The following is a 19653-nucleotide window of genomic DNA, read 5'->3' as shown; positions in this document are numbered from 1 at the left end:
CGCCTTCCCGTGGTCCCCTTTGAGAAGTGCCTCTTTCAACCTAAGAAGATGATAGCTTTGCTTCCCCAGCCTTTTTGGCAGATGTGAATGTAAAGGGGTTGAAAAAAAATACAAGAATCTCTTTCATTTTCCTTGGGATGCAATAAAATGTTGCCACTAAACATGGAAGGTCCTTTTCTACTGCTCATACCAGTTAACCTAAGACCTGGTGTAGCATTATTCATTCACTCTGGGTGGTCCCAGAGTTGTGGTTCTATTGTTTGCCATTTTTTTGCTACATACCCATTTCTCTCTGTTTCCAGTAAGTATTACTCTGGTCAAAGGTCGAGTAAAATGAGAAGTAAATAGCCACTTTTGCCAGTAACATTTCCTACTGCTTTCCTTTGGTTGGATAGTCAGATGTTAAGTATAATTGAAGTAAAATGTTGAGAAGGAAGTAGAAAAATAAGATCTCATTAAAGTAGCAAGAAAAGTAACATTTTCAGATATCTAAGGATTGATGGCTTTGATTCTATTTGTCTGAGGTATGTATGAAGTAAGAAGAGGTAAAATACAGTCACATATAAAAACAAATAGAGGGCTTCCCTGGTGGCGCAGTGGTTGAGAGTCCGCCTGCCAATGCAGAGGACACGGGTTCATGCCCCGGTCCAGGAAGATCCCACATGCCGCAGAGTGGCTAGGCCCGTGAGCCATGGCCGCTGTGCCTGCGTGTCTGGAGCCTGTGCTCTGCAACGGGAGAGGCCATAGCAGTGAGAAGCCCGTGTACCACAAAAACAAAACAAAACAAACAAAAGAAAAACAAATAGAAATTGGTTGAACATCACAAAATATCCATAGTTGAATGTGTATGAATGCTTGAATACATACTTAAGAATTTTAGAATCTAAGCAGTTTTTGCAGTGACTCCCAAGGTCAAGGAAAATGCTTTATCGGCATTTTGATCCAAATAAATATATTCCGTCAAATTTTTTCACAGTAAGATTATAGGAAGTAGAATCTCTAACATTTGAATTAGGATCTAGTTTGTGAAATAAATGGTAATTCTAACCAAATTCTACTCTTTTTTGCCTCAATGACCATATCCTGAATGAATACGAGTAGTTCTGTATAGTAACTCTCTCTGGAAGAATATATATCCTAATAAACTCTCCCCTAGCCAACACTAGAAGAGATGACCCTGAATAAACGAATCTGATTTCTTTTGGTTGTTTATTTTTTCATTTTGTGTGAGGGAAAGAGTTGGGAGAGAAATATTGGAATTATTATAGATGTGAAAAGGTCTTAGGGCTCCTTTTAATCTCTCACTGCTCTCAGTAATTACAGTGTTTCCTAAAATAGAGTTGATAAATTTTATGTAAGAGTACATTATATCTGTGAAAATAAATGCATTTTTAAAAAGCTCGATCCAGTGGGTGTTAACTAAGATATTGATGGGCTTGTGCAACGGGATCAGCAAAATGGGTAAAATCATGCTTAAAATGCTTTCAAAAGAAGTAAGCTGATTGGATTTTATTGTGCTTCAGATTTTAAGATACTCTGTTTTGTATTGATTTACAAAATCTATGTACTCTAAGATGCTCTCTCTCTATATATATGTATGTACATATAATATATGTGTGCATATACATATGTGTGTATATATGGGTGTGTACACACACAATACACACACATATGTATATAAAAACAAAGCCAAATATGTTATAAATTCCTTTCTTTTCTTGAATAGAGTTTTTCTTTCAGCATCTAGTGTTTTGGGTGTTCAAATTATAGTGCACATTGAAAGTACAAAGCACAAAGTGTGTAATGTGAATATACAATTGGGCCAATGCTCTTCTGTTATGGCAATTTTGTCCCTCTCACTGAGCACTCATCTCCTTACAGGACCGAACTACTAAAACATATGAGAAAATAGAGTTAGGATCACAACTCTGAGAGTGTAAAAAGGGCACATGTCTCAAGGAGATTGAAAATATCACAGAAGTTTGATCCTGAGCACAGGACTGCAGCAATCAAGAGCACAGGAGGAGAGAAATCAGTGCAACTGCAGAGGGAGCCGCCACAGAGCTCTGATTTTAAAAGGACGTCAGAGCAATGCAGATGCTTGATATATACGTGCTGAATGGTGGAATTGCAGCTACATTTGTAGAGTCCTTTTTCACCAATTAATGCACACAGCAATGTTGTTTAAAAGGCAGTTAATTTTAGCCTAATTTTACAAAAGAAATTGCAACTCAGTGAGAGTAAGTGGTGACAGGAGATCGGATGGTGCAGCTTGTAAAACATGAAAAAGTCAAATCTGAGCCTTTCCATTACACTTTGCCTTTTCATGGAGAGAAATGCATATATATATATATATATATATGTATATACATACACAATATGTTTATTACATATTATATATATATATATATACACACACACTATACTTACACACAACCTGTTTACATATGATCTATATATCCATCTGAAACAGTATATAAGACACTAGATTGGATGTATAAGCTCATGGCTAAGGTGTTAAAACCCAAGCCCATTGAGACATTTGGGATATTTCAGTTAAGCTGGAGAAAAAAGGAAGGAACAGGCGTTCGGTTTGGGACTGGTGGTGCAAGGCAGATGGCCATCTTTGAGAAGCAAAGCCCTTCTTTCTGGTAGCTCCTTTCCAGTCTAGATGAACGGTATTTCTCTTGCACTGAAAAGGGCAGGACAGTGAGGGGACTGTCAGTCCGTTCAAGACACCTCATGACTCGGATGGATTCTGCTAAAACTTGGGGATGAGATTTCTCTCTCTCCTAGGATGTGTAAACAATAATGGAAAATGAAAACATTTCTGGAGGAATAAAGGTGGAAAAGTGTAGTCATCTTTTAAAAAATATAGAATAAAATTGGTTTTGGAAACTAGAGGCTAGATAGACTGAAATTCTAGGCAAGAATCCAAATGAGGTTTTCTCCCGCTATGTGTTTACTTTAAATTTACCCGATTTATAAAGTAGGACATGCAGTACTACAGAGTAGTCAATAAATACAGTGAGGTCTGGTGACGTAGAGCCTACCTGAAGGTGGCCTCTCATTGCATTTAGTCATCTTCCTTCCAGGGCTGTTTCCAGACATTTAAAAATGGATTTCAATGAGAGTTTTTAAGTCCTTGGAAAAGGAAGGGACAGTTTTCCTTGTTCCTCATGGTAGTGGGGAGCCCTGGAGATGGAATGAAAGCCAAGCAAGGCATGAGCTCCTCTCTCTAGAGCAGGACAGAGCCTGGATGGAAGCCCAGCTGATAACCTAGAGATGTCCTAGGTGGTTTCCCGAAGGGTTTATTTAGGTTCCGGTAAATGGGCAGAAATTCCAGGGGAGCCGATATTTATAGGTCAGGAAATAAAAGTGGTTGTCTTCTAGAAAAACTGCACACAAGGAGCAAGGTTCAAGGTACTAGGTGGGATTTGAGATAAAGGCTTTGCAAACACAGGACAGCATACCCCAAACCAAGCAGACTTCAGGTATAGGGACTAACTCCCAACTATAATTTGGCTGCTACATGTAAGTCCAGCATTTGACAACAGGATCCCTGAATCCTCAGTCTAGGGCCATAAGTCATTCAAAGCAACCCTCCCCTTCTCCCCCTTGCAAGAGTAAGGCTTTCAAAATATAGTACCTGGATCCATCTGGACAGAGGGGATGGACTTGATTTTCAGGTAAAAAGGAGCAATGCAGTGCCTCCATGAAAAGCATGTAGGTCATGCACTACCCAACTCCTGGGGGTGCCATTCACTGTCTGCAGCGTGAAAGGACCCCTCTCTGGAAATCCCAGATAATCAGAAGCCTTTAGAACAGAGGGAAGAGGGGAACTGTTGACCATAACAACTGAGAATTAACATGAGCTAAGAACATGTTACATTATTTATTTGAATAAGATGGAGAAGAAAGAAGTTGCATCTTATAAGAAATAAGATGGAGAAGGCAAGAACTACAGGCAACAATTTTGTTAATAGTTAAAAATGAAAATGAAAGAAGTTATGGATTTTTGTCTCTCTTCCTTTCCTCACCTACATAATTCTGGCTCCTGTCCTTTCCTTCTGGAGTTGGAGAGAGGCACTTTATATCATCAACATAAATTTTATATTGGTAATTTCATGACCATAATTTGCAGCCAATAACCAAGTTGTCACTGGTTGCTTTTTTCCCCCAGAGGGTGACTGTTGTGATTTGTAGTCCCCATTGTGGTCTTAAGCCAATAGGATAAAGGAGTCTATGCGATGTGATATATTTTGACATATATAAGTTTTCAATGTATAAAATATGACTGACACCTTGACACCTGGTTGGAATTGTAAAGGAAAGGTATTTGGTGATTGACAAGAGTATAGGTTGCTTCCTAGGAGCCCGTGGTTAGCAAGTTCACATGAACTTCAGAAATGCTTCTGTTTTTTTCTTTAACGTCTAAGTTGCATGTACACACCAACATCCTCACAGTGAACTATGTGGTCTACTAGCAACAGTTTTGTCCAGAGGAAGCCTGTTACGTGAAACCCGTCATTCATTGTACAGTTGCAGCTGGCAGGCAGTTAGCTACCAGATAACTTGCCACAACTTTTAATTTTGAAGTTAGCAGTTGCTGCCACATGTGGTTGTGTTTAAAAGGCTAACTGAACTACAAACAAGTATTTGTCTGAAAGGGGCTAGTTTATAGCACGTGATAATGTACTGTGATTCGTAAAATGGCATTTGTGCAAAATGTAAGTTGAATTATGCTCAAACTGCATTTGTTTGCTTCAAGCAAGTTGTCCACCACAAACACAGAGCAACTGATAAAACAATAACCACAAACAACACCCAGTTAAACAACTCAGTTCTTCATGCCTAGAGATGGGACAGGTCATATATAAGGTTACGGAAGCATCAGTGTGAGGAATCTGTTCTCCAAATCTTCGTGGATAAAAGACCATAAATTTCAGGTCTATTTGATTAATGTGTAGGGGTCATGGTACACGTGTCACAAAGGTGGCAACAGTTGCATACACCGTTGTCATTTGTACTCTAAAGGCAGCATTTAAATATAAGTGTTCACTGCCCTACAGGCTTACCCATCAGATCCAACCTTTCCTCTGGGGTCAAAAATATCAACTGAAAGATGATGAAGTAGAATATTTTATGTAGCTCTTCACACATTAAAGTTTCACAGAATGTCTCACAGGAAATTATAGCCTTTTCGTGCTTCCTTCATAACTGTGACACTTTCAATTAAATGAAACAACCATTTGCAACCAATAGGAGGTTGATATTTTTACAAGGTGCTATTCCATCAGAATGTAAGGAAACATATATCTACATAAGTGTAGAACTTTGGACATCAAGGCTGTTTTATTACCTGTTGTCTTGTAGTTAGGTTCAATGGTACACCTTAACCCAAATTGGAATAATGCCACGAAACACGTATCATATCATTTGAGTCTGAAGCACAATTTTGATGTTATATAAACATCCTAGTGCAGGTCTAATCAACTGTTAGTCATTAGGCAGAAAAGGCTTCAAGGGGTGAAAAATAGAATTTAATTGATTTTTTTCCTGCAAATTTTTTGTTTTAAACATTATCTTTGAGTGTTTTTAACGTATTGACTCATTCAGCCATCATAACAACCCAATGATGTAGATATTACTCCTCCATTTAACAGATTAGGGAACTGAGCCACAGAGAGGTCGGGAACTTATGTCACACAGCTAGGAAATAATTGGATTTCACCGTCAAATATATTCCCTAATCATATGTCATTCACCTACCAACTTGAGAGTCACTTGGTGGCTTTTGATGGAGGAATCTATTTTAACTCTATTTGTACAATTTGCAGTTAATAAAAGCAGTACAATAAAAGTAGCAGGATTTAAGGTGACTGCCGCTCTGCTCCAAGGTAGAGGTAGTGGAGCTTTCACAGAGAGGGCAGGTCTTTTCCTCCTCAAACTCCTTGTTTAAGTATGAAATCCAGTGAGGGAGAGTATATAGTGCTGGACACATAATGAATTCTAAAGTATGTTGTGAGGAGGTCATAAAATTTGGAATCAGAAGACCAATTCTAGCCATGTGGCTTTAAGCAAATTACCCAGCCTCATTACATGCTTCACTTAATAAATAGAAATAATAATAATTCCTTTCAAAGTTATTATAAGGATACAGTGAAGAAACTGTATGAAAATAATGTAATTGGTAAAGTGGTATACAGATATTGGTTAATTTCACAATGATCACAATAATATTTGTAGTTAGTAAATATATAATTGTGGTTAATAGATATATAATGATTGGGCAAGGGTCATTCATGCCAGGACTTACAATGATAGAATCCTCAAATGACTTGATGAGGTTTACAGATTTAAAACTGGACTATTCAAGTGACTAGAGACCATCTACAGAAACAGCCCAAGGAGATCCTTCAGTTGCAAGAGCAAAGCCATCAATTTCAGCTGAGCTCAGAACTTGACTTTAGGTTTACTCATGAAGGCAAGAGAAATGCAGTGTGTAGCTATCACTTGAAATTCAAAAAACAAAATACATTTGCTTCTCTAATTTGGATCTTTTAAGTGGAGGTATCTTTCTGAATTACCTGGGTAATAACCACTTTTCTACACATCTTATGGCTAGGTAGGTGAGTGCTATTTAAATTAGAAGCACATAGTAAGTAAAAGACATTTTGTGATTAGCTCTTCAAATGGCTACAACCAAGTTTGAAAAAAACAGTAAATATATGTTGCCTAAATTGAAAAATGAAATATTTTTTCTGTACAACTGGACATGCCCAAGACAACTAAAGAAAAGAGACAAATGTCTAAGCGGGGTATTGGTAGCTATGAATTCCTTTGAAGATTTGGAAAAGATTTATTCCATTAAAGGGCTCTTTACTTTGCATAGCTGGCTCTTATTCAACACCTATTACACTTCCCTCCCTGCTCTCAGCAGGCCTGTAAGGTTTCTCTCCACTCAGTTATGAATCACTGCTGAAATGATATTTTTAAAACCTAGGAATGTAAGGGTAACTCAGGAGAGCCCATCGCTACAATCAAGCATTTCACTTCATAGTCACTACGAGCTAACCTAAGATAATGAAGGAATTGGGTTTCAGTTCCCAAGTAAACAAGAAGTATTCTCTGAATTAGCAAAACTAAACTCATTTTGTGGCGTAGTGGAGTTCTTGTATCCTTGGCTTGTTTTTCACGTTAGTCTTGGTGGTGGTGGTAGTAATAGTGGTAGAAGATTAATAGTAGAGGCAGACTTCCTTGTTAGTAGTAGTTGTAGCAGCTATAATACTCATAGGACTAGCACTTATAATTTATATTAATGTTATAATAATAGAAGAATCGAGAGTTGTAATTATAACTTTTACACATTAGCAAATTCTTCCATCATTCTACTTAGTTCGTTGGGAGTAATTTGAGACTTCACCTTTAAACTTTGGGAAATTGTAGTTCTAGAAAACTTCCTCCTGATGGGGCGAAGCGGCAGGTAATGATTCTCATGATCTGAAAGACTGAGTTACATACAATAGAGTGGAAAAATAATGTTTTGCCAAATCTAAAAATAAATATAAATCTTATTTATTTTAAAAACTAATAGTAATAATTAAGTATCTGAAATCATTAATGGCTCCGCATTTTTCAATTCTGTTTTTCTAGGAATTGCTGCCGCATTTCTTACAGAGTTGTTTTGGTGAATGAATTCTGTATTGATTTAAAATTATCTTACTGCCTTGAACTACTGCCCTCTTTATTCTTTAAATAAATCAGTTTCTCTTATTAATACATGGAGAATTTAAAGTAAGGGAATAAACTATCCAGAGCTACTGTCCCTGAAAGAACACTTTCAGAGTATAATTCAATTTTTTCTGTAAAAGATCATATTTATAGAATTTTTGTATTCATTTTAATGGTGAAATTAATGGTGAATATAAAAGCATGCTGATGAGGATAGGAGAAAAGAAGTAAATCATAGACCCTGAAAAATAGTCACGCTTCATCTTTATAATTTTAAGGATGTGATGTTGGACTTTGAACGTTGAGAGCGTGGCTCTGAAAATTACAGGGAAATCAAATAAAAGCAATGACTCTTCCACCCTATCATATCTTTTAGTACACTTGAGCTACATGAAAAGGCAAATGTACAAAGTTCTGCTCAAGACATAGGGAATTTATTTTGAAAGATATTTTTTGGCAAATGAGAAACAAAGAGTAATGGATGATTAAAACATGCTAAAGATTTTACCAGTTTAAGCATCATTTTTAAAGGTGAATAGCTATGATTCAATTATGCCTTTGATGAAAAATAAAAAAGAAAGTCAAAGGGGCCTCCCTGGTGGCGCAGTGGTTGAGAGTCCGCCTGCCCATGCAGGGGACACGGGTTCGTGCCCCGGTCCGGGAAGATCCCACATGCCGCGGAGCGGCTAGGCCACTGAGCCTGCGCGTCCAGAGCCTGTGCTCCACAACGGAAGAGGCCACAACAGTGAGAGGCCCGCGTACCGCAAAAAAAACAGGAAGTCAAAGGAAAGACAACATTGCTGGAAAGACAGAAATTGATTTCAAAGTAAATGACTACAGATTTAATTCTCCAATAACTTATCTAGAAATTACAGTTGAGAATTTAAAACAATAAAGGCCATGATACGCCAATGAAAGCTTTATTCAGACCATGAAGTGAGATAAAAGTTTTACAGTTTTAGAAGTTTAAATTCTACATAATTTTGTGGTTTTAAAAAATGTCCCACTTTTTAAATTAATTCTAATGGAAATAGAAAAATGATCTATAGTAACCCCAGATATGTAGTTAACTTACGATTGCCTAAACATTACAATTGCATTGTCACAAATAACTTGCTTTGGATTTTATTTTGTAATAATGTATGTGTGTATGTGTGCATTTTTTATGTTCTTAATTGTGCACTTCCTAGGTTAATATGAAAAATTAGTTGGTATTCCCTGAGCTGACTCTCCTTTTAGGCAGCTAAAGACCTTGGAGGCAAGAAGCCAGTATAGGATTAACAATTTGTCATGGATAATCCACAAAGTAAATAAACCCAGTGTGAATAATTGAAAGTGGGTAGGGTTGTAACATGGGAGGTATTGAAAGTTAATTCAAGACTGAAGTTCTCCATAGTAAATTCGCTCTCCTTATCCAACAGCTAGAATAGGCTGGCATTGATAACTCTCTAAATAGAGAGGCATTTGTGCATTATCAATGTTTTACCATCTTATCTGAAAACATATAGTCTACCTCCTTGACACAGTGCTACTTGAGCAATCTGAGAAATGTGAAGTTTTTCCATGAGTGTTTAGCCTCCTTTCAACTTTGAAAAGATGGTCCAAAACATTTTCTTCATTTTAGTATTAAAGATACACATGTGTGATTTCTAAAATGTCCTAAACTGAGATTAAGAAAGGCAATTCAACATCATGAAAATACATTCATTTGTAAGCTGGACTTGCCTGTTTGACTAGCGTTTAAGATAACAAGGGATTACTAAAGGCAAATTTAATGTTTGAATTACTTATAGTACTATAGTAGCCTCTTCAGCCTAATAATCTCTTCCAGGTAATAGTCACTTTCCTGCAATTAAAGTTGTACATACTATAGATTTCTGATTTACCAGTCTGCAAGGTGCTACCAAATCATATGGGAATTTGTCACCTAATCCAGACTCAGCTATTGCTGATCAGACATTAAGACATAAATTATGTTTCTTTTTTTTAGCTACCATGATATTTTATTTTTGAAATGTGACTGAAGGTGAGTTGGGATGTTTTAATTAAAATTTTCTGGACTTTTTCTTAACATATTTATTATTTTTCTAATTATAGGTTTCATATACACTGGAGAAGTTGTACATCGAATGCTAACAGCCACACAGTACATAGCACCTTTAATGGCAAATTTTGATCCCAGTGTATCCAGAAATTCAACGGTCAGATATTTTGATAATGGTATGTATTGGTTAGCCTATTTTTTACTAAATGTATACTTATAAACATTGATCATCAGATTCATATTAATATTTTAGTAACCTTGGGTTTTTTGGGGGTAGACTGGAATTTTAAACTGCTTGATATAAATGCCCCGAGATGACAAATGTTACACTGCAGCTGTTAATACTGTTAATATGTGGAGTAAAGTATGTGGTTAAATGTCACTCGTTTATTCATTTGTTCATTCAACAAATGTTTATTAACATGTATTGGGCACTATAATATATGAGTTGCTGTAAACGACGCCTCAAACAAAGCAAATACATTTATTTTATGCTAGTTGCAATACGTCCCTCCTATTAAAAAAAACAAAGGATAATTTGTTAGTTTTGATCTTCAGATAGAGGCAAGTGGCATAATATATTGATATTAAATTTCCAAAACTTTTGAATAATATGTACAATAAGATGAACACACCTTTTAAAAATCTAGGATTGTGGGTAATTAAAATCACTCAAGAAAAAGGTTTTCCTGACTTTGAAATATGAAATAGAGTAACTGACAACAATCTATCCCTACTATTTCTTTGTGGGGCATATAAAATAGTCAGAAAAGACCTAGAATATGTCGCTAAGTACCATTCAAATCTAAGTAAGAAATGTAACGTCCTAAAGACATAAATGAATTTTCATGTCTGCATCTTATTGAAAGCTGTAACTTTAGTAGAAAACGAAATTATAGGAAAAGAAGAGTAGTTTTGGAAACTTAAAGATAGAAATTTCTGTTCTCTTTATAATACAAAAATAGTATTTATTTGCCCAAATGACAATTTTATCTTTTAAAATAATGAAAGCATGTGGCCTGAACAGAGTTATTTCTTCTCTTGTCTTGCCTTAATGAGCAAGGAAGAAAATTACTATGGGGTAGCATAGACTTACTCGTGACCATGGCTTTCAGAAAATGACATCATTTTGCTGAAAGAGATCTGACCAGTGTGATAAAGCCACTTTACAGGTCAAAATAGCAAAAGAGGAAGAAAACTAAACATACTTAGATGTACACTTTGAGAAATGCATTTCAAACAATTTGAATAACACCAAAGTGTGATCCTTACACTTACAATATGAAGTAATACTAAATGTTAGCCATAATAATTATTTCCTTCTATTATTTTAAGAACTGTTATACTCTGTCCTCCCACTTAAAAAAACTGAGGTACCAAGGCCCAAAGATGTACAAGTAGATTTTAAGTATACTTTAGACAGAGCTACAGTGAGCAGCTTATCTGAAGCTTATCCCCTGACCTACTAGACAGAATGAATCTACCCTAAGTAAATAAGAAAGTTGAGTATTTTCCAAGCTTTGTCACTTACTAGGTGATGTTGGGAACATTTACTCATGGGCACAAGCTTCTGATGACCAAGTTTTTAGACTGTTAGCATCAAAATCATAAAGCAGGGGCTTCCCTGGTGGCGCAGTGGTTGGGAGTCCGCCTGCCAATGCAGGGGACACGGGTTCGTGCCCCGATCCGGGAGGATCCCACATGCCATGGAGCAGCTGGACCTATGAGCCATGGCCGCTGAGCCTGTGCATCCGGAGCCTGTGCTCCGCAACGGGAGAGGCCACACAACAGTGAGAGGCCCGCGTACTGGAAAAAAAAAAAAAAAAAAAAAATCGTAAAGCATATTAAGCCTATTTCCCCATATGCTCTCTCACACACCCATGTACCTAGGTAGCTCAATATTTAAATTTTACTTTTATTTAAATGATTTTTAAAAATTAATGTATGCCACTTCAACTGGATTCTAAATTCTTTAAAAACTAGGACTGTGACTATTTATAAGAAATTATTTTCTCTTCAATACCTGGCACAAGAACTCAATACACAGTCGGTCCTCAATAATTAATTATTCAATGAATGAATACATGAAAAAAATTAGGTATGTAAGATGATTTTTAATTCTGAGAGTGGTGACGGTACAAATACTCAAGAATTACTGTATTTTACTTTATTGAAATATCTTCTGTGTGATAACCAATGGGAATATTGCATTCTTACAATATAATAATAAAAGCTAGTAACTGCCTGTGTTTTATTAAATGATTGAAGCACTTTTCAGTATTGTAAGGATCTTCACAAAGTCCTTTTATACCATAGCAACTTACTGAAATATTTCCAACTTTGATTGGTTAGGATCATTGAAGGAATGCTTAAGGATGGGAAACTCAACATTTTAGGAAAGCAAAAACTTCTCTAGAGGAGACAGCAGTTTAGAACATTTCTTCTAAGATAATATTTCTGTAAGCATTAAAGCACTAGACTTTAAAAATCAGACGATGCTTCCAAATATTATAGCCAGCCTAGAAGTCTGAGTCACAGAATATTAATGCACAAAAACTAGAGAAATTGTAAAACTAAACCTTTTATTAGAAAAATAATTTGGTGGCTCATAAATAGCAAATAGAAAGCGTAAGTCTTGCAGTGATCAGAAGCCTAATCAAGCACAGAATCAGAAAATTGGGAGTTAGTAGTGACCTTAAATGCCCCTAGATCAACCTACCTGCCTGTTTTTATTTTGGAGATTAAGAAATTGGCATCCATTACTGATTAGACAGTTTGATCACCCTAGGGATACTAAGTTGCAACTGCTCAGTTCCATTAAGCACATAGGATGGTACAGCAGCTCATGTGGTCTGTTATATGAGCTTAAATTACAACTTCAGATCTGCCAGGAAGAACTTTACCATTAGATTTTGTGCCCATCATCAGAAAAACAGTGTAAGATTGTCAGTCATAAGCCAAGAGATGCACCACACTAACCCAGCTCTTTGGTGAATTCCAAGGTTTGCTCTTGGCAGATTATTCTCCTACATCATAGCTGATGACCAAAGAAAGTGTCTTTTTGGTTCACTTACCTAATTACTTCCTATATTAGGTACTACCTAGGAAGCAATATGTGAGTAAGGCGCTGCTTAGAGAAATACAAGATCGTATCTCTAAAAGCCACTCTCACTAACCTGCAGACCATAAAGTTTTAGATTCAGCAACTTGTAATAAAAGGTAAAATTTGATATATTGATTATTCAATAAAACAAGGTAGAGACATGTAATTAATTTTAAAATTTAATGATAACATTTACACTCAACTAATCTTACTAGTAGAACCATTTAAATTAAATGCTGGGGGAGCTGTGCTACTACATAATATAAAACATATTTGCACAATTAGTGTTATTTTTTAAAAGTCTGCTACTAACAATGTATTGAAAATATCGTCACCAGAATTTGCATTAAAAACATTTAATTACTCAATTTAGGTAGACCTCTCTTGTGCACAAAGAATTTGAGGAAACTATATATTTTTTGATTGATTGCAGAAATCCCTAGAAGGCAAGAATTATTCCTCCCATGTTGTAGAAGAAACAGGTTCAAGCAGGTTAATTGTGTCCAAGGTCACACACAAAGTATTAGAGGCAGCACACAAGTCTAGCTCATCTGCCCTCCATTTCAGTGTTTCCTCTGCACCGTCAAAGTGTCTATTAGAAATTAGTGAGTAAGAAGGAGACTAGAGCTTGAGAGTTGTGAACACATGTGAAAGAAAAGAAGTGGTTGTTAGGAGGAATTTCATGATCAGAAAACCCTTTTACTTCTATGATTATGGGAAGTTTCCTGGCTATTATTGTCCTCTTGCCTTTTCCAGTTTTTAGAAAAATGGTTGTATAGATACAGAGATGCCCATGGAAGGAAGAGACCTGGGTTTTCACTTACAACAGGGGTATGTCTTGGGTGCTGCTTATAACTAAAAGTACCAAGGTAAAAGTTAAAAAAAAAAAAATGTTTTTTACTTCTAAAGTTTTACCTCAAGGAAATAAATAGATTTCTATATTTAAAGGGTATAGTGTGATAATTTGATATATATATATATATATATATATATATACATTGTGAAAGAATTTCCACCATCAAGTTAATTAATATTTTCATCACCTCACATATGTACCTTTTTTCTTTTCGGGTGGGAACATTTAAGTTTTATTCTCAGTAAATTTCAATTATATTGTACAGTGTTAGAAACTGTAGTCACCATGTCATACATTAGATCCTCAGACCTTATTCATTATATAAATGAAAGTTGGTATCCTTTTGTCAGCATCCCTTTATTTCCCCCAGACCCTAGTCCCTGGCAGCCGACATTCTAAAATCTGTTTCTTTGAGGTCGACTGTCTTTGTTTTGTTTTGTTTTTAGATTTCACATGTATGTGATACCATGCAGTTTTTCTCTTTCTCTATTTGGCTTATTTCACTTAGCTTAATGCCCTCCAGATACATCCATGTTGTCACAAAGGCAGGATTTCATTCTTTTGGGGGCTGAATAATATTCCATTGTGTATATATACCACATATTCTTTATCCATTCATCCATAAATGAACACTTAAGTTGTTTTCATACTTTGGCTGCTTTAAATAATGCTTCAATGAACAAGAGAGTATAGATATCTCTCTAAGGAAGTCATTTTGTTTCCTTTGGTATACACCCAGTAGTGGGATTCCTGGATCATATGGTAGTTTTCTATTTTTAATTTCTTGAGGAAATTCCATACTGTTTTGCACAGTGTCTGTTCCAGTTACGTTTCCACCAACAGACTATAAGGGTTCTGTTTTCTCTGCATCCTTTCCAGGATTTGTTACCTCTTGTCCTTTTGATAATAGACATCTTAACAGGTGTGAGGTGATGTCTCGTTGTGCTTTTGATTTGTATTTTCTGATGATTAGTGATACTGAGCACATTTTCATGAACCTCTTGGCCATTTATATGTCTTATTTGGAAAAATGGCTGTTTAGGTCCTTTGCCCATATTTTAATTAGGTTATTTGTTTTCTTGCTATTGAGTTGTGTGAGTTCTTTATTTATTTTGGATAGAATCCCTTATTAGATACATGGTTTGCAAATATTTTCTCCTATTCCATAGGCTCCCTTTTCACTTTGTTGATGGTTTCTTTTGCTGTGCAGAATATTTTTAGTTTGATGTAGTCCAACTTGTTTATTTTTGCTTTTGGTGTTAAATACAAAATAAAAAATATGATTACTAAGACCTATGTCAAGGAGCTTACCCTCTATGTTTTCTTCTAGGAGTTTTACATTTCAGGTATAACATTCAAGTCTTTAATCCATTTTGAGTTTATTTTTGTGTATGGTATATTCTTTTGCATGTGGCTATCCAGTTTTCCCAGCACAGTTATCCCGTTTGTTGAGAAACAGTTCTTCTGCATTGTATATTCTTGGCTCCATTATTGAAAATGAATTGACTGTATAAGCATGGATTTATTTCTGGGATCTGTACTCTGTTCCATTGATCTATGTGTCTTTTTTCCTTAATCCCAAAGCCATACTGTTTTGGTTACTATAGCTTTGTAACATACTTTGAAATCAGAAAGTATAATGCCTCCAGCTTTGTTCTTCTTTCTCAAGATTGCTTGGCTATTTGGAGTCTTTTGTGGTTCCATACAAATTTTAGGGTTTTTTTCATTTCTGTGAAAAATGCTATTGTAATTTTGATAGGGATTGCATTGAATCTGTAGATTGTTTTGGGTAGCATCGAAAATTTAACAATATTAATTCTTCCAATCTAAGAACATGTAATATCATTCCATTTATTTGTGCCTTGTTCAGTTTCTTTCATCATTGTCTTACAGTTTTCAGTATACAGGGCTTTCACCCCTTTAGTTAAATTTATTCCTAGGTATTTTCTTGATGCAATTGTAAATGGGATTGTTTTCTTAATTTCCCTTTCTGATAGTCTGTTATTAGCACATAGAAACACAACACATTTCTGTATATTGATTTTGAATCCTGCAACCTTACTGAATTCATTTATTAGTTCTAACAGTTTTTTTGGAGTCTTTAGGGTTTTCTGTATACAATACAGGCATCTGTAAATAGTGACAGTTTTACTTCTTCCTTTCCAGTTTGTATGCCTTTTATTTCTTTTTCTTGCCTAATTGCTCTGGCTAGGATTTCCAGTATTATGTTGAATAAAAATGGTGAGAGTGGGTGTCCTTGTCTTTTTCCTGATCTTAGAGGAGAAGCTTTCTGCTTAGTATCTTGTTAGCCTTGAGTATGATGTTAGCTATGGGCTTGTCATTTATGGACTTTATTTTGTTGAGATGCATTCTACCTATATCTGATTTAAGAGTTTTTATCATGAGAGGATGTTGAATTTTGTCAGATGCTTTTTCTGCATCTATTGAGATCATCATATGATTTTTATCCTTCATTTTGTTAATGTGGCATATCACATTGATTGATTTGTGCATGTTGAATCATCCTTGCATCTCAGGAATAAATCCAGCTTGATCATGGTATATGATCTTTTTGATGTACTGTTGAATATGGTTTGCTAAGATTTTGTTGAGTATTTTTGCATCTATGTTCATTGGCTATATTGGTCTGTAAGTTTTTTTTCTTGTAGTGTCCTCATTTGGCTTTGGTATCAGGGTAATGCTGGCCTTGAAAAATGAGTTTGGAAGTGTTCTCTCTTCTCTATTTTGGAAGACTTTGATAAGAATTGGTATTAATTCTTCTTTAACTGTTTCATAAAGTTCCCCAGTGAAGCCATCTGGTCCTGGATTTTTCTTTGTCAGAACTTTTATAATTACTGATTCTATCTCCTTACTAGTAATTGGTCTGTTCAGATTTTCTGTTTCTTTGTGATTCAATCTTGATTGATGGTATGTTTCTAGGAATTTATCCATATGTCCTAGGTTGTCCAATTTGTTGGCATATGATTGTTCATAGTACAATAGTTTCTTATGGTCCTTTGTTTTCTGTGTTATCAGTTGTAGTGTCTCCTCTTTCATTTCTGATTTTATTTATACTTTCTCTTTTTTCTTAGTCTAGCCAAAGTTTTGTCAAATATTTTATCTTAAGAAAGCTCTTAGTTTCAATGATCTTTTCTATCATTCTAGTGATATCTATCTAATGGATCTTTTTAGTCTCCATTTCTTTTATTTCCATTCTGATCTTTGATATTTCCTTCTTCTGCTAACTTTGGGCTTGGTTTGTTCTTCTTTTTTAGTTCCTTGATGTGTAAGGTTAGGTTGTTTTTTGAGATCTTTCTTTTTTCTTCATGTAGGCATTTATCTCTATAAATTTCCTCTTAGAATTGCCTCTGCTGAATCCCTTAAGTTTTATGTTTTGTTTCCATTTTCATTTATCTCAAGATATTTTAGATTTCCCTTTTGATTTCTTCTTTGGCCCACTGGTTTTTCAGGAGGATATTTTTTAATCTCCATGTATTTGTGAATTTTCCAGTTTTCCTTCTGCTGTTAATTTGTAGTTTTATACCATTTTGGTCAGAAAAGATGCCTCATATGAATTCAGGCCTCTTAAAATTGTTAAGACTTGTCTTGTGGCCTAAAAAAATTATCCTGGAGAATGTCTTATGTGCACTTCAGTAAAATGTGCATTCTGCTGCTGTTTGATGAAATGTTCTATGTATTTCTTTTTTTTTTTCAAGTGTATTTTATTTATTTATTTTTTAACATCTTTATTGGGGTATAATTGCTTTACAATGGTGTGTTAGTTTCTGCTTTATAACAAAGTGAATCAGTTATACATATACATATGTTCCCATATCTCTTCCCTCTTGTGTCTCCCTGTTCTATGTATTTCTGTAAGGTTCACCTGCTCTAATATGTAGTTTAAGTCCAATGTTTCCTTATTGATTTTCTGTCTGAATGATCTATCCATTGTTGAAAGTGAGATATGAAGTTCCCTATTTTTATTGTATTGCTGTCTCTTTCTGCCTTTAGATCTGTTAATATTTGCTTTATATATTTAGGTATTATGATTGGATACATAAATATTTATAAACATTTACAATTGTTAATATCCTCTTGATGAATTGACCTCTTTATTATTGAATAATGATCTTTCTTTTGTCTCTTGTTACAAGTTTTGGCTTAAAAGTCTACTTTTCTGGCATAAGTATACCTACCTCTGTTTTCTTTTGGTTTCCATTTGCATGGAAAATCTTTTTCCATACCTTTACTTTTAATCTACGTGTGTTCTTAAAACTGAAGTGAGTGTCTGTGGGCAGCATATAGTTAAGTCTTTTTCTTAAACTCTTAACCCAGTCTGTGTCTTTTGATTGGAGAATTTAGTCCATCTACATTTAAAGTAACTATTGATAGGTATGGTTTACTGTTGCCATTTTGGTAGCTGTTTTCTGGCTGTTTTGTAATTCCTTTGTTCCTTTCTTTTTCTCACTCTCCTTTGTGATTTGATTTTCTGTAGTGATACGCTTCAATTCATTGTATTTATCTTCTGTGTGTAAGTATTTGATCTGTGGTTACTATGAGACTTACATAAAACATCTTATACAATCAATTTTAAGCTGATAACAACTAACTTCAAACTCATACAGAAGCTCTACATTTTTACACCTTCCACCATATTTTATGTTTTTGATATCACAATTGATAACTTTTTATATTGCATATCCACTAACAAACTATTGTAGTTATAGTTATTTTTAAAACTTTTGTCTTTTAACCTTTATACTAGAGTTATAAGTGATTTTTCCACCACCGTTATGAGTATTCTGAATTTAACTATATATTTACCTTTACCAGTGAGTTTTTCTTTTATATATATAATTCTTGTTACTTACTAGCATTCTTTCATTTTAGCTTGAAGAACTCCCTTTAACATTTCTTATAAGTCTGGTCTAGTGGTAAAGATCTTTTTCAGCTTTTGTTTGTCTGGAAATTTCTTTATCTCTCCTTTAATTCTGAAGAACAACTTTGCTTAATAAAGTACTCTTGGTTAGCAGGTTTTTTCTTTCAGCACTTCGAATACCTCACCCCACTCTCTCTTGCCTGCAAGGTTTCTGCAGAAAAATCTACTAACAGTCTTTAAAATTTTCCTTGTAAATAACAAATTGCTTTTCTCTTCTTGCTTTTAAGATTCTTTCCTTGTTGTTAACTTCTGTTAATTTGATTATAATGTGTTTCAGTGTAAATCCCTTATGATTCATCTTTTTTGGTATTTTTGAGCTTTCTGGATCTGGATGTCTGTTTTTTTTCCCCAGGTTAAGGAAGTTTTCAGCCATTAGTTCTTTGAATAATCATTTTATTTTTAATTTATTTTTGGCTGCGTTGGGTCTTCATTGCTGCACGCAAGCTTTCTCTAGTTGCGGCGAGCGGGGCTACTCTTCGTTGTGGTGGGCGGGCTTCTCACTGAGGTGGCTTCTCTTGTTGCAGAGCACAGGCTCTAGGCATGTGGGCTTCAGTAGTTGTGGCACATGGGCTCAGTAGTTGTGGTTTGCAGGCTCCAGAACACAGCCTCAGTAGTTGTGGTGCATGGGCTTAGTTGCTCTGAGGCATGTGGGATCTTCCCAGACCAGGGCTCGAACCCGTGTCCCCTGCATTGGCAGACAGATTCTTAACCACTGCATCACCTGGGAAGTCCTCTCTGAATAATCCTTCTGCCCCTTTCTCTCTCTCTTCTCATTTTGAAATCCCTATAATGTGAATATTCGTCTACTTGATGGTGTCCCATATGTCCCTTAAGCTATCTTCACTCTTTTTCATTCTTTTTGTTCTGTCTCTGCTCCTCTAATTGGATCAGTTCCGCTGATATGTTTTCAAGTGCATTGATCTTTTCTTTTACTTGATACAGTCTGTTGTTGAACCCCTCTATTAAAACTTCCAGTC

General features: G+C 35.4%; 1 protein-coding gene across 8 annotated transcripts in view; it reads left to right on the top strand.

Moving 5' to 3' along the window:
- Window positions 1-19653, top strand: part of PLXDC2 (plexin domain containing 2) — a 416746-nt gene that overhangs the window by 258161 nt on the left and 138932 nt on the right. For all 8 annotated transcript variants that reach the window (XR_016391880.1, XM_089906450.1, XM_022580461.3 and 5 more), the window contains exon 5: window positions 9832-9954. Coding sequence is in view for 7 of the 8 variants with exons in the window: in XM_089906450.1 (XP_089762576.1) it covers window positions 9832-9954 (123 nt within the window). In the remaining variant the exon portion in view is untranslated. The remainder of the gene's footprint in view (window positions 1-9831; window positions 9955-19653) is intronic.

Source organism: Delphinapterus leucas, chromosome 2 (assembly GCF_059928025.1).
Source record: "Delphinapterus leucas isolate spDelLeu-1000000601 "Yukka" chromosome 2, BTC_Dleu_Yukka2, whole genome shotgun sequence".
NCBI lineage: Eukaryota > Metazoa > Chordata > Mammalia > Artiodactyla > Monodontidae > Delphinapterus > Delphinapterus leucas.
This window is presented reverse-complemented; position numbering and strand designations above follow the sequence as displayed.